The 23,825-nt window shown below is 42.6% G+C and overlaps 1 protein-coding gene across 1 annotated transcript in view; it reads left to right on the top strand.

Annotated features, from left to right (window-relative positions):
* Nucleotides 1-15,490, top strand: part of SPOCK3 (SPARC (osteonectin), cwcv and kazal like domains proteoglycan 3) — a 345,817-nt gene extending 330,327 nt beyond the window's left edge. The window contains exons 8-10 of the mRNA XM_014518612.2: nucleotides 6,390-6,452; nucleotides 12,450-12,590; nucleotides 13,829-15,490. Of these exons, the coding sequence (XP_014374098.1) occupies nucleotides 6,390-6,452; nucleotides 12,450-12,590; nucleotides 13,829-13,998 (374 nt within the window). The 3' untranslated portion in view covers nucleotides 13,999-15,490. The remainder of the gene's footprint in view (nucleotides 1-6,389; nucleotides 6,453-12,449; nucleotides 12,591-13,828) is intronic.
* The last annotated feature ends 8,335 nt before the right edge of the window (nucleotides 15,491-23,825 follow it).

Here is a 23,825-nt window from a genome sequence, read left to right as displayed (position 1 = left end):
TGCTCTAGATACTTGCTGTATTAGTGGAGACCACTAAATACAGAAACCCTAGAAATAATGATCCCTTTCTAGATGTCAGAGGGTGCGTCTGCATGATCCGCCAGCTATGCAGTTGTTACTTATTGCAAATACTAAATGACTTGCAATAAGTAATAAGCTTATGCAAGCACTAAATGACTGCACAGCTACTGGTGTTACTGCGCAGTGCCATCACCACGCAGTTTTTGCCTGGCACTACTGCGCAGTAGCAACTAGCTACTGCACAGAAGCTTGTTACTAATGCGCAGTGTTGTCATTGCACAGTTAGCGCCCAGCAGTGCAACGGCGTGGTAACATCTCGTGTAGACACACCCAGAGACAATAAATAAGACTATTGTTCAAACCTGTATGAAATATGAAGGATAGCAATAGTTGAAGTTCACTGTTAAGAACTAATAACCAGAACAACCATGAATGATAGAAAGATGCTAAATCTCTCCTGCAAGGTGTTGAGGAACTTCAGTTTCCATCAAACACTTCTTATAACCAAAAACAACCAAAAAGAAATATATTTGCTTTATATATAAAAGCCTTCATTGACTGTTTCTATAAACTAGTGGCATCAAACTTCCCCACCCCCTGAGTCAAATTCAGGTGTGGCAGCACTAGTCGAGTAAGCAGTGACAGTGGCAGCTGTAATTGTCCTTTGTCCCCTGCTATGGATACATATTGCCAACAGGGCTCCATGAGCTGGACTTTGGAAGCAGGTCCCACTCTGTCAAAATTATCAGCCCCTCATTGAGACCCATGGCCACATAACACAGCTCCATGGGTGCGTGCAGACGAGCGTGCACATGCCTCTTGCAGCATCTCAACCCCCTTTGAGATGCAGCAAGAGGCACATACAGGAACAAAAAAACATTCCCCGCACTGCAGATTTGCAGCGCAGGGGCCAAATTAGACCCCTGGATATCCATGAGTCAAAAAATACCCTGGGGGAAAAAAGTGGGGCAGGGCATAGTCCAGGACCATGCCCTGAGGCAACCAGAGGCTCGGTCCTCCACAGAGATGCTCTGGTAGCCAGCCAGAGCATCTCTATGACTGGCCCTTGCCCCAGTGCTAAAGCACACTGCCTACCCATGCGAGGCAGGCAGTGGTGCAAGATGCAGGAACCTAGACCCAGCTTTGTGCCAGGTAAGTGGGGGGAGGGCTGGAGGAGTGGGAGAGGAGACCATGCAACCCCCATTCATTCCCCCAACCCCCATCTGTTCCCCCTCCCCCCTCTTGCTGTCATGCACAGCCCCAGCCCCCGCCCTCACACTCACCAGCAGTAGCTGCAGTGTTCAGGGCTGCTTGGGGCTTCATGACATGGTCCTCCTGCATGGGGGGCAGCGGGGCTCAGCCCCAGCTACCTAACACCCCTGCTGCCACATCATGCGAGTGCACCCAGCTTAGCAGGCCGCCCCACACTGTCTCAGAGCTCCAGCCACTTGGGCTGAACAGCACTAAGCCCCAGGTGACAGCCACAGCACCCCTAAGCTTCCAGACAGCACAGGTGCCCTGCCAAGTTGGGCCGCACCTGCACAATGTAGCAGCTGCAGCGTGAGTGCTAGATAGCCAGGGCCATGCCCTGCTGCTCTGCACCACATAGGGGAGTTGTGCCATGAGGCCCTGAGTGGCCCCAACTGCCACTGCTGCTGCTGGTAAGCTGCAGACAGTGCAGGAGGCTGGAACTGGGTGGGAGAGCAATTGGGGGGGCAGGAGCTGAGAGGGGAAGCTCCAGGAAGCTGGAGCCTAATCCCTGAATCATCTCCATTCCACTCCCCCACTTATCTCCAACCTCCTGCTCATTCTCCTGCTTTTCTCCAGCCTCTAGAGGAATGGAGACAGAGCAGAAGAATGAGTAGGGGGCTGGAGATGAGCAGGCGGCTGGAGACGAGCCCCTGGAGAAAAGCTGGAGATGTTCCCCTGCTGTCTCCAGCCTCCTGCTTGTTCCCCTGCTGTCTCCAACCTCCCGAGGCTAGAGATAAGCAGGAGGCTGGAGATGAGTGGAGGAATGACCAGGATGCTGGAGACAGCAGGGGAACATCTCCAGCGTGTCTCCAGGGGATTGTCTTCAGCCTTCTGCTCATTCCCCCACTCATCTCCAGGCTCCTGAGGCTGGAGATGAGCAGGGGAACAAGCAGGGGGATGGAGATGAGCAGGAGAATGAGCAGGAGGCTGGAGACAGTAGGGGAACATCTCCAGCTAGTCTCCAGGAGCCTCCTGCTCATTCCTCTGCTCGTCTCCTGCCTCCTGCTCATCCCCCTGCTCATCTCCAGCCTCCCAAGGCTGGAGACAAGCAGGGAAATGAGCCAGGGACTGGAGACGAGCAGAAGAACAAGCAGGGGGCTGGAGATGGGGGGTTGGAGGGGCTGGGACCCTGCGGGCAGGGCAGTCCATGTACTATGGGGGGGGGTTCTGCCCTGTGGCCCCCTGCAGGGGACGGGGGAGCCACTCCTCTTCAGCAGCACCCCCGCACAGTCCCCCCACAATCCACCCACACCTACCCACACACCCCAAAGCCTCCCACATCCCTCCACAGCCACCCACATCCCCCCACCCTTCTTCCCACCCCCCTCCTGCTAACTCCACATCCCCCATCACATACCCACCATGTGATAAGAAAACCAAATGTAAACATTAAAACATATAGATATTTAGGGTTTATTTTATTATGATGCTAGAGACACTGGTAGGCTTCCAAATTGCTTTAACATTGTAAATATAGCAATAAAACATTGTCTCTCTGATCAATGCCTCTCCCTCTCTCTCTCTAATTGTGGAAGAAAGTGGATTTTGGGGTATTTTAAAAAGTGAATTTTGGATGCTGCTTCAGCAGTCCATTTGGCACAAGTGGTAGTGTCCCCAAATACTAACTGCCCAGGTCCCAGAAGCTCCTGTCTATTTGTAACATTCGAATACCATAGGCCCTAAGGCCTACCTGGCTATCTAGTAGCTCCTATTGTATGGGGGCTAGTGGGTGACTGCTACAACAAAATACTTGGGACAACGAAGGCAAAAAACAGGACAGGAGTGACGTGAGGGTCAAAGGGTCAAAACATGAAAATGAGTGTGCCTGAGGGGGGCACCAAATAGAGCCCCCTGGGCCGCACCCACCAGTCCTCAAAGGCATCCAAGGAGCCAGTGGACACTGCCCACTGGTACTCTGCCCATAAATGTGTATGGACAGATGAGAGGAAAGCGGCCCCACAGTCTCTGGGTACCTTCCTGGCCAGAGCCTCCTTTCTGGTCAAGTACAGGGCCCACTTGGCCAGGGCCAGGAGGAGGCTTACCAGGAGGTCCCAGGACTTGGTGAGGCTGTGGATGTGGTGACCAAAAACAAAAGGGTGGAGGGTGAACCCCAGAAGTTCCTGAAGGCAAGTAGCCCTGAACTACTGGTCAGGGCAGGTTTTTATACTGCTGGGGCCAGCACAGGAGCTGGCTCCAGGCTCTAGCTCCCCCTGACTGCAGATCCAGGAGGAACCAGGCAGAGTTATTTTGCTCCAAGTGGCACAATTTGCTCCACAACAAAGTGTATGCTCGGGCACATTTGCTGAGGCAAAAAGCCCGAGCTCAAATTTGCACTGCTTCTATTTGAGCTGCTACAAGCACGCGTGCTTGCATGTGTGGACGCACCCCATGATTCTAGTTAGGTTTACTAGCAGAGAACTTCAGCATTTGATCTACAAAAAATGCGTCCCTTGAAATTTTTTTCTAGCATTAAGATTCCTGTGAACAGTACTTTGTAAGTCTACTTTCAGGGACTTTAATTCCAAAAAGAATTGTTATACAGTCAGGATGAATTCCTGGCTAGCTGAAGTTGGCACCAATACAATGGGTTTACACTTCTTTCTTTAATGAAGTATTTTGTCTGTAACTTCTTAAAAGTTTTTTTTTAATGACATTCAAACTGTAAGGGTGATACCACTTCTTCTGTGTGACCAGTCATCATAGATTCCAGTTTGTATATATTCTGGTAAATTAGAATTCATGAATAATACGGATTAATTCTTGCCCTTGTACCAAACATGACTCTACACTGTTACTAAAAATACTTCCTCACTGCCCAATAGGTAATTGGCACCCACATTAGGAGCCCATGGAATAACCTACCCCAGGTGAGAGGATTTCTGTAACAAAGCCCTACCTACATCACTAGATCCTCACTTCTGCATTGGTTCCTGTGTAACAGGGGCACAACATGGGGGTTTCTGTGCCTATAGTGAGATTCTTGAGTTCTTTCATAGTCAGTTGACTATAGGATATCTTGTTCATATCTATGGGAATTGTGGGGTGTGCATTATGGGTGTGTATAGAAGTTGCTTTTTTATCATTTAAAGTGCTTTATTGCCGTGACTTAGTAGAGGTGCACAGCTTTGCGGCACTTTAAAAATGGGTACAGCACTTTAAATTAGCCCTTGTTAAATGAGGTATTAAATTTGAAGCACTGTATTTTACAGCACTTTAGCAACCTACAGCACTGTAAATAACTTCTGTTTCACTGGTCAAATTTCTGACCAGTGGGGAAGCCCCAGGAGGCTGCAGAGTGTCCCCTGCCTCCTAGCCTGAAAAGTTCAGGGAGGCTCAGAGGTTGTCCTCCCCTCTCCCCGCAAACACTGCACTTCTGTCATGTTTAAAAGTGATGTAACTTTATAGTGCTGTAAGAAGTGCTCTAAATCTATAGCACTGTAAAACATGCACAGAGCACTTATGTACACAACCTAAAGTACTAACAGCACTGGAGTATTATTTTTCCCCATCCTAAGTGAAACAGCATCTCTGCTGATTTTAAGTAGGGTATTGGCTAAAGGGATGGACATCAAGTAATCATTTATTCTGCAACCTCTGTTGAGCTAAGACTGCATGCCACAAAGTGCCTCCTCTTTGAAAAAGGACACACCTTTCATTACTGATTCTGTAATGTAGACTGTAGTATACACAGCATGAAAAGAAAAGGTTTTTTGCACTTTTACCTTCTGACTCGCTGCACAGCAGTTCAGGTTCATTCACATCCAGTTTTAGTTAAATACCTTCAGCACGTTCAGCTTTTTAGAGAATATTTTGTGGTTACTTTGAAGTTTTCAAAGAAAAGAGCCTGATATTTAGGGAACTGTGAATTTGTATCTATACTTTTTACCTCAGAGTTCCTGATCCTAGTTTATTTTTCAGATTTATTTTTAAAACTCAATCATTAGTTTGTTGGTGTAGATAAAGGAACCTGTAGTGCCTTGAATTAATATTAGATACAAAATCTCACAAATTTTAACAGAGAAACTATAGTACCACTACTAGTTCTGTTAATAATAGAGTTTTCCTTTGCTTACACTCATGCAGCTTTCAGCATCAGTACATCTGTGAAAAGATTTAAAGAGATGTTGGTGTCTCAACCAAATTTTGCCTTTTAATGACTGTGTATGGGTCCCATTAGAACTGACAAAATTATCTACAATTGTATAATGCAAGCGTTCTTATCTTGTAGGTATTTAGTCTTACAAGAACTTTTCCTACCATGCACATCTGTTAGCTGTATTTATATTATAGTTCCTTCATTTTAATCATTAAAAGCCAGTTTCAACTCACTGAAATCAGTCTTCCTATTGGTTTCAACAGAAGTTGGAGTGTGCTATTAGAATGTTATATTGTACTGTTGCTTTAATATTATATCATTATACTGTTAATTTAAAATACATTAAGAGGAGACTATAAACAGCTAATGAAGGTTTTTTCCTTGAAATATTTTAACAGCTATAGCACATGAAAAAGCAGTTAAAATAAAGAGATTTTCTCTCATAATACTTGGCACATGACAATTTTGGACATCTGTCAAACATGTCCTGTTTCTTGATTGTCTAGAAATCTCCTATCTGTCTTTTTAATCAGAGCAGGTGCATGTACTCATTTCTAAGGCAAATAGATTCCATAGTCTGGTACATGTTATAACACTCATTCTCAGGTGCAGGTAGCTGTAGATTTACAAAAGTAAGTCTACTTTCAAATTAAAAAGGAAGCAAGGATGTATTTGAGCACATGAAATGGGAAATATAAACATGACTTCCCCCGTCCCCAAAAAATAAGGGCAAACGGGGCAAATATAAGTGTTATAAGACCAGTGGTTTTCAATCTGGGGTCCATGGACCTTTGGGGGTCCACATACTGTCTAGGTAGTACACCAAAGATAACTATGATGACTGTGACACCTTAACCACATTACCACCATGCCCAAATATGACATTTGATGAAGGATGTATAGATTTCTTAAGACCAGATGTTAGGAGGAACTTCAAATATAACAAATCATGAAAACAGTCAATCAGGTTTCCTTCTTTTGATCTAGTGTAATCTCTTTAACATTTTTTATGTTGTTTTAGACCCACCTTGCCAGACAGAACTCAGCAACATTCAGAAGCAGCAAGGGGGAAAGAAGCTCCTTGGTGAGTCATAGATCATTTTTTTGAAGGTTTTATTGCTTACATAAATAACCCTAGTGAAACAGCAACATAAAATCAATATTAATCCAACAAAGATAGACCACACTAAATTCCAGTAAGAAAATTTATGAAGTTTTTGAAAGCTATTAAACTTAGTTTTATTACCTTACCTACCAAAAGATATTACATCTGTTTTATTACCCTAATAGAATGTACATTTTTACAGTTATTAGGCAAAAAGGTAGTCCTAAGATAACATTTCTGCTGATAGTTTATCTGTAATATTCTGCAAGTAATTTAAATCTTTGCTGGGAACAAATTCCATAATATACATGAAACTGCTGCACACATCACAACTGCTGTATTTTCATAATTATTTAATTTTTTTTAAATCATTTTAGCCTTAGATGTCTTTTTAAAAACTAGAACAAAAGACGCAACCAAAATAACTTGAGACAGTGTTACTGATCAGAATGGTGGTTTTAAATTTTACATACATTTTGTTATATTTGAAAATCATTTTTTTTATTTACAATTTGCTTCTTTAAAAGATTGCTTGATCCATTTATTATTACCAAATTGTTTTGACATTTACAAATTCCCTTGTTCCAATTTATAGTGTCTTACAAACTGATTCTAGAACTTATTCTGTATGGAGCTCCTCTTGACAGCACTAGGGCTCTGCACAGCTGCAGCAGATTATCTTCATGGAGCATATGCCTGTGTGTGCAGGAAATAGGGTTTAGTTTGCAAATAAATGAAATGTATTATTAGAAGTGCACCCATACATCAGTCCCATATCGGCACCGATTTAAGGAACATTGACAGTATCGGCAATCGTCTTTTTTGGCTGATGTGGCTGATAATGTCATAGATAAATGCCCTGTGCATATGCGCAGCCTGCAGGTGGCCAGGAGCACCGCCGAGGAGCATGGAAAGCAACTGTGTCCGGTTTGTAAGTCTGTTCTGAGGGAAGGAGTGTGTAGGGGGCAGATCGAGACCCCAGCAGTGAGTGAGGGAGTGGGGCAGGGGCAGGTGCTGCACAGCTGGGGCAGGACAAGAGATGGAGCTGTGGTTCATCCGAAGGGTGCAGGGGAGGGGTGGCTTCACCTGCTGTGCACACCTCAGGAGGGCATTGGGGGTTTGTGCCCCCCAGATCTGTGCATGGGGTGAGGACGGGCTGCCACTGCAGGCTGAGGCTGGGGCTGCGGCAGCCCTGGGCTCTTTCCAGTGGTGGGGTTTGGGCCAGGCTGCACTCAGGGCATGCGGCAGCAGCACTGGGAGGGGGGCTACAGTGAATTTTGGGGTGGCTGCAACATCCCCCCGTAACTCCCCTTGCAGCGCAACTGCCGCCCACCCCAAGCACAGCCCAGCCCCCCCACCAAGATCTTGACTCCCCCCCCAGCCTGCAGCAGTAGCCTGCCCTCACCCCATGTGCATATCTGGGGCACACACCCCCATGCCCTCCTGGGGTTCATGCAGCAGTGGGAGCCGCCACTCCCTCCCTGTACTCCCCAGATGAGCCATTAATGGCTCATTCCTGTGCCCTGCTCCAGCTCTGCAGTGCCTGCCCCAGCCCCAGCCCCACTCTCTCCCTCACTGCTGGGGCTTCAATCTGAACCCCAATGCCCCTTCCCTCCCTCCCTCCCTCCTCACCCCTTCCTCCACAACAGACTTACCAGCCAGACCTGTTCTCCAAGCTGTCTGGCTGCATATTTGCAATCGGATCGGTATTGGCCAATATGGCTCGTTAAAAATCTGCCATCAGTATTGGCCCTAAAAACCTCTATCGGTGCATCTCTATTAATTACTATATTATTGTGTTATGCAGCTTAACTTTGGAAACTAAATGATTAGTTAGTGTATTCTAGTTCACTGAAACACTAACCCTCTAGTGAAACTGAATGTAATTTTTAGTGAAATTGAAAATCATGATAGCCATAGGAGCTACAGAACTCCAGCAAATCACCAGTGTGTCTACAGCAGATTCAGAGGTCTGTCCCAAACATAGTGTGACATCAAGCTAGCATGGTTCAAGCACACTGATTTCCATAGCCAAGAACACACAACGAAGGGATGGTGACTGGCATCACAGCTACCTGCTTTTGGTCCCCCAGCTTGAATGACCAAGGCCAATTTCTGCACATATCCACAGCACATGAAGAAACTCGCTTCTTAAAGCTGTTGCAAGGACTTATCTATACATGTGCTTAGGGGTGAGGGGCATTTTCGAGTGGTTCCCAGACAGCCACTCTAATTAAAATGCTGCAGCATCACATGTATTAAGCCCCAATGTGTTTAAAAATGGCTGTGGTATGCTAACTCAGGGGTGGCCAAAATATGGCCTGCAGGACAGATTTGGCCCACCAGGTGATTCCATCTAGGCCGTGGGGCCAATCCAAAAGTCAAAAGACAATCATCACTGGATCATGCCCTTGGCTACACCTCTGAAAACTGGTGCATCTCTGCAGGAAGCACTGGCTCTGGTTGCTAAGCCACCAATCCCCACCCCAGCCTGGGCTGACCTGCCCTGTCCCCAGCTCCAAGATAGGGAATGAGGGAGACAAGAAGCTTCTGCCTGGCAGAGGCTTTTGCCTGGTGACCCCATGATTATTTACCAGTCCTCCTTTCCTGAATCTTGCAGTGGAACAAGTTTTACTTGAAACATCCCCACCACCATTTTCCAGTGCAGGGATGCTGATACAAAAGACACTGCAGCACTTTAATTAGAGCAGCACTCGGAACCTGTCTAATTCAAGCACTGCCCCCCACACCCCTGGTGCACATATAAAAGTGCCCTCCATTGTGAGGAACTGCATGCTAGGGGGCTGTGCTGAGCTGATCCAACACACTGCAGCCATGTAGGGCCAGGGACTTGGGTGGAAGTTGCGCATTATGGGTCCAGGCTGGGCTGGGCTGCATGCTGCTGCCACATAGGGCCAGGGACTTGGGCAGCAGCCTGGGAATTGTGTGCTATGGGACTGGGCTAGTCTAGCCCCACACACTGCCGCCACGTGTGGCTCCAAGGACCCCCACATACACTCCTCACACACACCCACACCCTCCCACACATCCAGCCACCACCATACCCCCACACACACAAACAACTTTGCACACACCCTCACCCCAACACACCTGCACCCCAACACACACACACACCCACGCACCCCACCATACCTGCCAGCAGCCTCCTCCACGCCCTGCCATACCCCATACACACACCCACCAACACTCCCCACCCTCCCACCATACCCATATCCCACACACACACACCCTCACACCCCTCCACATACACCTCTCCTTCTCACACACAATATACAAAAGTAAGGCTTTATTTTGAGCTATTATGCAATCACCTTTATATACACTACTCAAACACACATAAGTCAGGACATTATTTTTTTAAATAAAATTAAAATATGTAGTAGTAGATGATTGATTTATTTTTAGTATATGATTTTTTTTCCGGTTCCAAGATGGCACCCAAGATGGCACTCTGAAGGAGTACTTCTGGGGCAGGGGAAGGGACTTCCAGTGGCAAAGGTCAGAGGTTACGGACTTCTGGTCCGAAGATGGCGACCAAGGGATGGGGCTACACTTGTGGCCCTCAACAGCTCACCAAAACTCATTAAGCAGCCCTCCAGCCAAAATAGTTGCCCTACCCCTGCTTCAATTAAAGCTCGTTCATGCTTATTAATGAGCTTTAATTAAAAGCACCTCAGTTGCCTTTTTTAAACCTGTGACTGCTTATAGACATGACACTGTGATGATGCTAGAGTGCTCCAATTAGAATATGGAGTCTACTCTGACACATTCTAATTAGAATGCTTTGGAGCATGTGTATGGGCGCCCACCTGCCTTAACCACTCTTTCACAATGCTCCAGCACATGCCTAAATAGGGAGTGAAATTCTGGTCCCCTGAAGCCAAACTGCCATTATTTCTGTATGGACAAGATTTCATCTAAATTGTGACTGACATTATTTAGGATTATTTAGAACACAGTTTGACTGCGAGAGGAAGACACTGCTTGAAAAGAAATCTGCTTTTTAATAGGCAGATAAGTAATAGAAAAAAAAGAAGAAAAAAGCTACACTTGTTGGCAAACAGATGCTCCCACATTTACTCTTTAAAGAGAGTGTCTGCTCCAAAAACTAAGTGTCCCTTTTTCCTTTACAGATATGGTCCCTGAGATATGGTTGTTTTCCTGCTTACATGCATGTATTTTTGCTTGTTTTATGAAGCCAAATATATTTTTTTCCTGTCTTTTACTCAAATCACTTCAGAGTCAACACAATTGTAGGAGAATATGATAAATTATATATTTTGTATCAATAAAAGAAAATCTTTGAGAGAATCTTGGAAGTCTCAGGTCCATGTTAATATGCCTTCCACTATCTTTCTTTAGAACCAACATAATTTCATTAGTGAATCTTCACTTTGAAAGGTGTCTCTATCATAGAGTTTAATAAAATGAATACTGACATTTAATATGGACTTTTGCTTTTACCTTAGCTTCAATACATGTTAGTTTTAAATAGATGTCTAGACTATGTAATATAAAAAGCACTCATGCATCAGTAGAGGTGAGACTTGGAGCTAAATGAGATGGAGATGCATGCCTTGATCTCACCAGCCTCTTCATCTTTCTGTCAACAGCTCTTTCCTCTAACAGCCATTCATTAGGGCTTCATTATTGTCATATTTTCAAATATGGTACTAAAAATGGATAGGTCCCTGAATAAACTGAAAAATACCAGAATGGATAAATGAATGAATGAATAAATAAATAAAGACTGATGAGCCTTTTCCTATTTGAGAGGAATAGATATGCCTGCTATTCCACAAAGCCTGGTCCTAATTATTCAGGAGATTTTTAAATTTTTGTTGCACTTCACTTGTTGAATGTCACATTTAGGCATCTGACCTATCCCTTCCCCTTTACATCAAGCATGGATGTAGCAATCAGGTACTTAACTGTGACCTTCAGAGAATCCTCTTTCCCAACTTAAGTACAGCAAGGAATAGATCTCAGGGCCTTTTTAGACTTTACTCTGTAAGCTGAACAAAAGTTAGTCAGCTTAGTGTTGTTCGTCTTAGTGGAGCAGTCACACAGTAAGGTAAAAAACCTGTTCTGACTGTCCTTCATCTGTACAGCTGTGACTTGCCATGAGAGGCTTGGTGAGCAGGGGCAAGACTAAGAACAGAAGTAACTCACTGCTCCCACTGGGCAAAGAGCAGGTCCACCACCATTTCAGCTGCACTGAGACCAGAGGGACCTAGGGCACTCACTCACTCTGAGCTCCAAGGGGCCCAATCCTTTCTTCTCTGGAGCTCAGGTCATGCCCACCACCCGCACCACCCCCACTGGGAGCAGAGCTGGTCCAGGAAGCGGCAGGAGGCACTGCAGCTACAGCGCACTTGGGGTCTGCAGTACTTGCTCTGCCAGACGTCCCTGGGGGTAAGACGCCATGCCTGGCCTTGCTGAACCTTGGCATCCCTGCTCACCCTAAGTCAGGAGGGGCCACTGCATTCTAGGATACTGGAGGACTTCAACTTGAATGGAATAGCTGTGGGAAGGGGCCACATGATAATGGAATAGGAACAAAATTAGGCAGATTGGAAATAATTCTGCCCTGGAAGGGTGTAACTATAAGACAAATAACAAGTTCTTTAAGCCACTGAAAAAGGTGTTCATGTGCAGCCAGTCCAGGGGTTAAGAGCTCCGGAAGCCACCTAAACTTACCGAGGAAAAAGGCCCTCAGACAATCAGTAAGGAACTTTAAAGAAAATAGAGAGTGGGAATGGTCATCCTTGAGGTCAGTCAAAGATAGCCTCATTATATTTCATATCTTCCTTTCATCTCTAGGGTATGAACAAAGAGTTTGCATGTAAGACCCTTCATAGCTGGGCTTAATAATAGAATGTAAATAAACCAGGGAGGGGGCATTTTTGCATTTAGCATCTAGCATAATATAGAGCATTGGTTTACCTTGTACAGATAACTATTACATCCCATTATGTGATGAAGATGGGTACTACAAACCAAGTCAGTGCCACGGAAGTACAGGGCAGTGCTGGTGTGTTGACAGATATGGTAATGAGGTAACAGGATCCAGAACAACTGGTGCTGCTGAATGTGGTAAGTTGTAAAATTCTTCCTGTTTGTTAGAATAGATTTCCTATTCCCTCTAAAATCAGTGGCCTTACTTTTTAGTGCCAAATCCAAATTCACTTCTAAAATGTGCAAGTATCACTTATACAGAGAATAGGTGGTGGACCCACCCACTTAGTCCAATAATCCTAGTAGTCAGGGCACTATATCTAGCATCTAGATGAAATCAGGTTGTATACTCAGCATACTGTTGAACTCAATTTGACAACCATTTAATTAAAGCCTAGTTATCAGGAACTTGGTATAAATTTCTGAAGTACTTAAAAAGGGGTCTGCATGTATATCACTTCCTGATCCCCCTTAATCCCTGTACCTTTACTGCTCCAAGCATCCCAAACCTGCCACCAGAATTCAAGGGTGCCAGTAACACCATTTTTTAATAAAATATTTTGGGATCCTACACTTAACTTACTGACTCTGAAATTCCCACAAGTCTCATGCTACTACAATAGATGTTTTATGCTACTTATTGATTACAAGAAGCTTCTCAGGAGCCACTCCAGATACAAATAGGTTCTTCATCAAATCAGATGATTTCTCTAAATCCACTCAAAGCACCAACTAAGTGGACCTTGTCATATAATCATGTAAATGAATATATCACTATTTGAAGATTAAATAGAAAAATAAATTCTTGCTACATAAAACTAAAAAGATACACTGGCGCAGATACATGGCTATATAGAAAAGGTAAATAAAACATAGCTAGAACATGCCCTACTGGTTCAAACACCAAGTCCATGTTGTCCACTGTCCTGTCTCTGAAAGTGGCCCACAGCAGGTACTTCAGAGTGCAGTGGAAGAATCCTGCAGTACACAGAAATTGGATAATCTGCCTATCTCACATTAAACATTCTGATTTCTACTACAGATTTGTTTAGGTCCTGAAACTGGTATTTGTCCTTCTTCCAAATTGTTATCACCATTGATTAGAAGTCTAGATACCCTTCATACCTATATACATTTCCTATCTTTTTTTAACGTTAATAAATTTGTGGCCTGTATGACCTCCTGTGGCAGTAAGTTCCATACTCTAAATATGTTATGGGAAAAAATATTTCCTTTTATAGACAGCAGAAAAATATTGAGGCTTTATTCATTTATTTTTTACCTTATACCTCACTGTTTATTTTAAACAATTAATTGACATGAATCCATAGATCCCTGAGTTCCTGTAGTATCAGGTAACTATTATACTTTTTTAGCTATTGATTTAGAGACCTCAGGTGATTTTGCCAGTGGTGATTTCCATGAATGGACAGATGATGAGGATGATGAAGATGATGTGATGAATGATGAAGATGAAATTGAAGATGATGATGAGGACGAAGGGGATGATGATGTGGATGATGATGATCATGATGGATACATTTGATGATTTTAGAGGTCAACAAATTGTACCTTTCTAAAAATCACATGGTGACATCTCATAGAAAATTCCTTTGCTCTGCAAGATCAAAAGGATTTAAAAATATGTATATTTTGTATGATTATTTCAAATATTACAGCTGGAGTCATAGACTTTGTTTAAATAAGAATCATTATATTATGTGCTTTTGAGGTTTTTTATGCCATTGAGCAGAAGAAAACACATTGGAAGTCTAGACTGAAGAAATAATTGTGATGTGCTACTAGAAAATAAACATGCAGAACATCATAAGGACAACCAAACTTTTAAAAACTTCCATAAGGAATATTTACCATTGTTTGGGACTTTGTGCTCTAATATATGTTAAAGTTTCATTAACTTTAGCAGTTACTGGGGCCATGTGGTCTTTCAAATTGAACATGACCTGGACCAATCATTTACTGCAGTAGAAACTTCAATGCACAAGTAGCATCTCACCAACCTTTAATTAACCAAAGGTGTGGAGAAAATGTGACTGTAAGAGAAAATAATGAAGTTCCTTCTTTCTGTTTGCATTTGTAGTTATGTTTTTGATCAGGAAATGGCTAAGTTTATGAAGGAATGTCTTTTAAAAGCCGTAAACACAGGCAAGAATTGATTCTGCAAGTCTGAAGTTTTGTTGTCCTTCTTTAAATTTTTTCTTTTGACATCGAACTCTATATAGACTTTACTGCTTACTCAAGCAGCAGCATTATTTCATCCTCTTTTGTTTGTCTCTTTCTTAACCAGAGTTGCATAAAATATTTCAAATGGGAAAACTTTTCAAAATACACTTGAATTATACTTTACTGTACTTGAGAGTGACAGCACGACTCAAGACAATTTAAGTAACCCCTAACTATAATTTTTATTTTCCTGTTTCAGGAAATACTTTTGCATCTTTTTCTTTAATTCATGTCTTTTTCTGCTGTTAGTGCAGAACTTTAGAGAAAGTATTGTAAGGTGCCTTGCAAAATAGAAATAGAAAGGTTTTAGCATGCATACCGATATAGGACGTTAGGCAATAGCTAAGCACACCCAGTTACCAAAATAATACCAGTATAGGTATTGCTGCTGGAATGAAGAAAATGGGTTATTTTATTTTTTTTCCTATTGTTATGTAATTATCATGTGGACTAGATTATGATTATTGTGTAGCGTAGCATTTAAGATTTAACTGTAGAGAAAATTACTTTAATCACTGTATTTATGTTAGCATGTTAATTAATCGTGTAGACATTTCAGAACTCCATCACCTCCATGCATATCAGACCTATGGCTTTCCACCCACAATAAAATTGAAACAACCTGTGTAACATACTGCAGGTTGTATAATTTCAACAGTTGATCACTGGTTTCTCTGATTTTCATCTGCAGTTAATTGAAAGGAAAATCAGTTTATTATTTGCATTTGATTTCTACATATTGAATACTAAATTTAATGTTTATCTTATGTAATATTAAAAAGTATAATGCATTTTCTTTTTTACTGTTTATGTATAGTTTGCAAAATAAAGACTCTTGTAACCAACCTTTAGCTGCATAGTGTAATTTTTAATGGTATAGCCAGTTATTTTGAATTTTTGTCTTAGTTGTTAAAAGAGAAAGATGAAGGTTTTATTTTTTCAGATACAATTACATAGTCATTCAACTATTCAGGTATATATGCAGTTATATAAAGGCATGTCCTGATGCTTCATTACATTTCAGTAGAGTTTGAGGATTAAGTTAAAAGCCATAAGAAATGTTTTTCTTCTTTGTATCTAATTATTTCTCAATTTGCTGTGAATGTGGAATTGTTATTATTTTGTCATCATTTTATCATAGCATGTGTTGCACACCAGATTTACTATTCTTTTCCATTATGGAAAAAAATAAGGGTGAAGAGACATGGTATTTTCTTAATTAAGTATAATAAAGTGTTTATTATATTGGCTGAATTTTGCCACAAACCAATTTCTTGTAGGTGGAATAAGCTTCTATATAAAATAATTTTGAATAAAACAGCTAGAGATAAGTAGTTATGATCATTGGCTGATATAGTAATCTTATTCTACTTTCTGATGTAACAAATGTATATCAGCTGACAAATTAAAGATGCATTTCATGCAGCTTATGGTGTTACTTGAAAACCTATTGGAGAATTTGGGAATATTTTATTTATAATGTACATAACCATTAAACTTTAATAGACATTGAACTTAGAAAAATCAGTGCTAGCACCAGTACTTTTCAATGTACAGCAGCAGCACCAGAATACCTCAGGCTTCCTACGTACAACATCTAAGTGATACATGTACACTGGCAATGTCACCATAGTAGCCAATAGGCATGACAGAGCTGGAAAAGACACTGGGTACTGACATGGAAGTCATCACCAACTATCTCCACAAGTGGTGCTTTAAGTTAGGCATTGCTAAACCAGTATCATCATTCTTCCACCTGGACAATGATCAAGCCAAGAGCATGCCGAATATCTGAGTAGGTGATCATATCCTTCCCCATGAGTATACCCCAAGCCTACCTAGGATTAAACCATTCCCTCACCTATAAACATCACATTCAGAAGGTCAACAGTAAAGTGTTTGCATGAGTAGTTGCCTTAAGATGTTTAGCTAGTATGACATGGGGTACCAACTTCAAAATGCTCAGTACCACCACAGTTGCAATGGTTTATGCCTCAGCATAATATTGTGCTTTCGTATGCTCCAGAATTTGTCATCCTTGACACTGCACTTTACAGTGCACTGAGACTTAGGGTGCACAACAGACTCACACACAGAGATGTACTCCCTGTACTCTCTGGCATTAGACCAACGATATAAGAAGAGAAACCCTAACATCATTACTGGCAATAGAGGCAAGATATGGCAAAAATCACCCACTGCATCAACTCTTAACTGAAGACCCAGACAGACAGAGAGGCTTAAAAGTTGTAAAACATTTGTACATAAAGTCCACAAGCTCCTGAAAGAGCTTGGGGATACCGAACCAAAACTAAGGTCAGTAATGGAGTGGGCCGACCACTGGGAAAGATCAGTTCTATTCCTACAGCATTTAATATAGATACCAAATGAGTCCCCCATTGGGTACGACCTTGATGGAGAAACGAGGGTCAGGCTGAACAGACTGAGATTTGGATACAGGGATTTCAAATACCCTTGATAAGATGAACTTCTTGGACAGCTCCTGTGTGAATGCAGTGTCCAACCAGCACTTAATCAAAAGCTGCAATTTTAAAAATGCCCAGATGGGGTAGATGGAATCTACACATTGAGTGATTATACCACATAGTGGTTCATAGATTTGGAAGTTGATATCTGATGCCATACGAGAGAGAGAGAGAGAGATGGGAGTAGATTATGAAGATTATTCTATAGTTGAAGGTAATGCAAAGAATAAAATGTACTGAATTCTTTCCATCCTGGGTATTCCAGATTAAATTCAAATGAATGAGATGACATCAACTCAAATTAGTCCTTCAGTGTCCTAGCTTGGCAGCAAGAATAGACCCACAGAAGTCATGTTAGAAAATTAGATTCAGTAAAAGGCACAAACATTGAAATTCCAAGGTCATCTGGGAGTGTTTCCTTAAAGAAAAACTACTAAAATAAAATAAAATAAAATACAGTATTGTATATTCATAAGGGGTAGGTAGTGGAAGGGTGGAAATATAAAATAGATATACAACACCCTAGAGAGAAAAGTGTGTACATTATGTAGCTACACTGAATATTTTCCCAGTTTTAAGTTCTTGTTTTTTGTAAAGAACATATTCATTTATTTTAATTATAATCAGGCTCAGGCATGCACAGCATATGACCCGAGGGCCGAGGGCAGTCTGCCAGGACACTACCAGTAGCCCAGCACCTCAGTGAGTCTGATGTGTATCCATGAAGAGATGGAAGCAGGCTCAGAAGCTATGATTGCACTAATAACACTGATTCCCATGACAGATAAGGAGGGGCCAGATTGGACCAGACCCACATTGGTCATTGTGTCAGGCAGGGCAGGGAAACCTTCCTATATACCTCTGTTTGTATTGTGAAGATAGCAAGGTTCCTGGAGGAAGGAGCTTTTCCTCTGGTGAGCACAATAAAAGGCAGTGGCTGTGGCCCTTGGGGCATTCCTCTCCCACCTATGTCTCATCCCTTTCTTGTTTCAGTCTTCTTCATATCCTGAGTACTGCAAAAATTAATCATATTTGTGATATTGTTGGGATGACACTGCAAACTTGGCATAATGTTTCCTATTAATTGCAGCCCTCCACTGGCAAAGGCAACTTATAAGTGGCTATCAAGAGAGTTTGAGTTGTGAAAGTTCTGTAGTTGTTTGAGTTATTTTGGTAACGTTTAAATATTAACATTTGATTGATGCAATCAGACTTCTTTAGTCCTTTAAGTACTATAGTGTATAGGATTAATAAATCCATATTGTAGGTCCAGTTTGATAACATGACATTTTCCAAATGCTTATTCATGTTAAAATATATTACAGGTGCACCAGGAATCATAAACACATAAAGAAGCAGGGATGGAAGAGAGCCTGGCTAACAGCTAGGTATTGCTCTGGATGGCCAGACTCCATTTGTGGCAGGGGACACTTCTGCCACATGCACCACACCACCTTTTATTACTTTTTTTTTTTGATACTGGGACATACCTGTATCTAATTTTGGCACTGCACTGGAAATATGCAGTCCACAAATAGGTTCATGTTCACTATGTGTGGTTTGTGGCTCCTCAAATGGCTTTGAGGCACTGCAAAACTCATAGCCTACTTGTCCGGAGGTGCCTATAGAGTCAGTCATAGAGTCATAGATAAGTACAGCTGTAGTGGACCTCCAGAGGTAACCTAATCCAACACCCTCCCTGAAACAGCAGGGATGGAAGAGACCTACAGAGGTCACCTAGTCCAACCCCCTGCCTGAGGTAGGATCATCCGTATCCAAACCTAGCTATATACAAACCGTAATCTAAACTCAACATAAAATTACCATCAACCCTGACACAACACCGACCTAACACCTTAACCTGCACGGGTAAACCAGGGGAACAACAATATATGCGATCATCCCTATCCAAACCATCTCATACAACTATAGTCCAAACTCTGCATAAGGCTCCTCTCAACCCTGACACAAACCGAACACCCTAGTCTGCTGCAGGGGAACCATGGAAGCCCAAATGCTCAAATGGTCCCAGTCAGAGGTCCATGAGCCCCCTGAAGAGGAAGACAAAAACCTCTTCAGTCCATAACAATCTGACCATGGGGTAAAATGCCTTCCTCACCCCAAATATGGCAGTCAGTCTGATCCTGAGCAGAGGGGCAAAACCCCCTAGCCAAGAACCTCCAGATGCCTTGGCCATGAACCTCTGGCTTTGGTCCCAGCAAGAGCATTGGCACACCTTAGTCAAAGTCCTCAGCCTTCACTATAGCTAACACCCAGTGCCTCTGAGAAAGGCTTAAAAACCCCATGATACAGTGCAGAAGAGTAGGGGAAAGGCAGAGGCGGGAGGGAGGGAACAACCAGAGAAGTCCAGGAGCATAGGAAATCACCACAGTAGAACACAGGCATAGCTACACCTAGATCATCCCCAACCACTGGCTCTCCAACTGGTTCTTGAACACCTCTAATAATGGAGAGTCCATATATTTTCGTTGTAGTCTGTTCCACTGCCTCATTCTAACAGTGAAAAAGTTTTTCTGGATAGCCAAGCTAAACCTATTTTGCTGCAACTTCAAGCCATTGGTTTGCATCCTTCTCCTCTCTGTAGCAAGAGAGAAAAGGAGCTTTCCCTCTTCTTTATGGCAGCCCTTCAAGTATTTGAAGACTGTTACCATGTCCCCTCTTAAGTGCTTTTTCTGCAAGCTGAACATCAGCCTCTCCTCATATGACTTTCTTTCCAAGCCCTTAATCATCTTTGCCCACCTCTGAGCCCTCTCTAACTTCTCCAAATCCTTTTTAAAATCTGGAGCCCAAAACTGTACACAGTACTCCAGATGAGGCCTAACCAGTGCCAAGTAAAGAGGCATTATCACCTCCCATGTCTTGCACCTAATGCTTCTCTTGATGCATCCCTAAACTGCATTGTCCTTTTGTGCAGCTGTATCACACTGTATACTCATTTTGTCAGTGATCTGCCAAAACTCCCAAGTCCTTTTCCATTGTGCTGCCATCCAGCAAGGCATCACCCATTTTATATTTGTATTTTTCATTATTCTCCCCAAAGTGTAGCACCTGACATTTGTCTGCATTGAACTTCATCTTGTTAGCTCTAGCCCACCTTTCCAATATGTCGACCTTCTGAATTGCACTCCCATCCTCCAGTGTGTTCACAGCTCTTCCCAGTTCCATGTCTTCTGCAAACTTACTCAAGAAGCTTTTTATGCCACCATCCAAATCATTGATAAACACCTTGAACAACACTCAGCCCAGACCAGACCCCTCTGCAACTGCACTTGAAATCTTCTGCCATTCTGAAATGGACCTATTAATAATTACCATTTGCTTGTAGCTATTCAGCCAGTTATCTATCCACTTTGTAGTAGTTTTGTCTGGCCCATGTTTCTCTCATTTTTGTTTATGAAAAGGTCATGCGGACCTTGTCAAAAGTTTTGCTGAACTCCAGATACACTACATCCACAGCATTCGCTTCCCAAGTAGTTACTTTGTCAAAGAAGGAAATCAAGTTTGCTTGACATGACTTTTTGTAAATCCAGGTTGGCTGCCTGCAATCAGCCTTTCCTCCTCCAGTTGCTTGCAAATAGCCTTCCATAGGATATGCTCCAGTATCTTCCCAGGTATTGAGGTGAAGCTAACTGGTCTGTAGTTCCTGGGCCCTCCTTTTTGCCTTTTTAAGGAGGGGCACTATGTTGACCTGTCTCCCACAACTTCACGAAGATCATTGTCAAGGCCACCAAGATGCCCTCTGCCAGTTTCTTCAGTACCCTGGAATGAAGCTCATCTGCCCTGCTGACTCATTTATTCAGACCCAACAAAAGTTCTCTGACAGTCTCTCTTGTTATCTTCTCACTCAGGTTGTCCCCTTCCTTATCCAGGTAATCCCTATGAGGTATGGTTGCTGCTTATTTTTTTTTAAGACTGAGGCAAAATAGCTGTAAAAATGCCCTTACATTCCCCCATGCTAACTGATTGCCTTGGACCAGTGATTTTCTGAAGGACTGAATGGAACATAGGACCAGAAAGGGCCTTCTTGATCACTAAGCCCAGTCCCCTGCTCTCTTAGGCAATAACATCCTCTAGCACATTTCATAAATTGCTAAAGCTTCATTTTAAAATCAGCAGGTGGAGTTTTTGCTTGATTACTCCTATTAGCAGGTTGTTCCAGAATCTCACTGGCTTCATGTTTAGATGCTTTCTTCTAATTCTAGCCTAAATTTATTCATGGCTAGTTTATACCCATTTGTTCTTATGCCGACAAGTTTATTGATTGGAAACTGCTCCATTAGGTAATGGCATTGAGACAGGAATGAAGTCAGAAATCAGTGAGGCAAATGAAGGCAGCAGACAGGAGGAATGCATCACAGAGAGAGATGAGGGTTGAGCGGTTGGCAGGCACCAGATTATAGAAAGCCTTGAAGGTGAACCAGAGAGACTCTAAGATATATATGGTAGAAGGATTATGTGGCAAGAAACCTGAAAGAAAGAATGTGACTTTAGCTAGAACAGTTTAAAAGCCACAGAAAGAAAACAAGATTTTGGGGGTAAATGTGATGTCTTTTATTAGACCAACTAAATAGTTGGAAAAATTATTCTTTACAAGTTTTTGGGCACAAACACCCTTCTTCAGATATAGGGAGAGCCTGCTGGTGTTTGTGTGCTCTCCTGGGTGGAATAGAAGCTTAAGCCCATATGCAAAGTGTAGGTCAGCAAACACATTTTCAATGGTTTAAATAGGCAAACAATGGCAATGTGGCTGATGCCTTCTCTCATAAGGAGTTAGTGGGGAAAACTCCCTGGTCATCCACTCCAACATCCTGTGTTGAATGACACCTTTGTCAGTACTAGTACACGGAAGTACATTTTGGTCTAACCCTCTTTAACTTTACTGGGGAAATCATTCTCCTGCCTAGTAACTCTCAGTAACAAAGAGTAGAGATTTTGAAATGAGTGCTTGATTCCCCATGAGAAGCATCAGTGGGATACAGTACCCTTATCATTCCTTCTAGCTAGCATGCGTTAGAGAGCTTTAATGGCACCTCTTAAGCCAGAGGCCACAAAGTTTACAATCTAATTTAGGACAGGGCAGAACAGGCTGGTGTAATAAATGAACAAGGGCAGGAAGTGTGTTAATGCTATTGGAAACAATGAGATATGCAAATTAGTAAATACAAATAGTACAATGTGCAAGCCCAGGTTTTTACCTCAAGGTTTGCATGTACATATGGAAAGAATTTTAAATGGATTGCCTGAAATTATTCAATGGTGTGAACCCTAGGGAAGGAGAGGAGATTAGACACTAACTAAATGTCTGTGTGCTTTGCTGAGGAGGATATACATGGGAAAAATTCTTTTGCTATTGATGAAACTGGTAAGTAATACTTATTTTAAAGAATGGGAAATATCTCATTCTCTTTGAAAAGTAAACATTGCCAGATATAGCACGGTGGTTGTCAGCCTTTTTTAGACATGAGATACCTCTCATTTGTCTCAAGACATCCCTCCATAACTTTTGTGAATAGAGCAGCACCCCATTTCAAAAGCTAATGTATTTCAGTGCTCACTTCCTTGCAGAGGGACTGGGCAGTGGTGGCAGTGCAGCAGCTAGGTAGATCCCAAGCCTGAGCCTATACTTATCTCTTACACCTGCCCATCTCCTCATACCTTGCAGCACCCTTCAAAAGATGTCATGCCCCCCAGGTACCCCATGATTCTGGCTGAGAATCACTGATTTAGAAAGTGAATGTTATTTTTATTGGTTGGTTCAGTTACTCATCTATTTGATACTTCAAGGTAAGGCATATAGATATGCTTTGTTCTAAATACCATAAGCACAAATATGTAACCGACAATTCAATTATTTGTTAAAGACGGAAGAGGATTCATTGCAATGAGAACAAGACCATGAAATGTTAGTCTGTCTTGTTTTGTGGTAAGTAAACAGGCAAAAAACTCCTAACTTTTTCTCTTTGTTAAAATTCTAGATATCCCAGGCCCCCTCTACACATGCAGGTAAAGTTGTTAATTGGATCTAACATGTGAGCCACATAATCGTGGCACCTGCCATGCCTTAGAACCAATCATGCCTTATTGCTGGGGGAGGAGGAGCCTGACCCTGGGCTCCCCCTGCATTGCAAAGAAGCAAGCTCCCACAGCTGGGAGCCCCCTTTGCTGACAGGTCTCCCAGCCATGGGGACCACATGCAGCCAGGCCCAAGAGTCAGAACTAATCATGCAACCTACATTAGCCCAGGGTAAAATAGTTAGGAAGTTGCAATGCAATGTTATGGAGAAATGAGACACAGGACCCCACCTTGTAACCACATTGGTACAAAGTTATAAGACTAAGGAATTCTTAATCACTGGCTTTAGTAGAAAGTGTACAGTTAGTGAGGTGGAACAGATACACATCCTTAACAATCATCACAAGTCTGTGGTATGTCAAGGAAGGCAGGGTTCAGTTTGCCCCCCAACTCTCACTTCCAGCAGGCACGAGAGTACAAGTCTTTTTGTGCTAGCTATAGACAGGAATTTGTTTGATGTAGATGTCCCTTGACTATTGGATGGTGCCAAGTACCCTGAGATGCCTCATCAGTTTTTAGTAGCAGCAGGGTACTCTGCAGGCTCTCAGG

The sequence above is a fragment of the Alligator sinensis genome, unplaced genomic scaffold (assembly GCF_000455745.1).
Source record: "Alligator sinensis unplaced genomic scaffold, ASM45574v1 scaffold49_1, whole genome shotgun sequence".
Lineage (NCBI taxonomy): Eukaryota > Metazoa > Chordata > Crocodylia > Alligatoridae > Alligator > Alligator sinensis.
The sequence above is the reverse complement of the archived record's forward strand: the minus strand, read 5'-3'. Positions and strand labels throughout refer to the sequence as shown.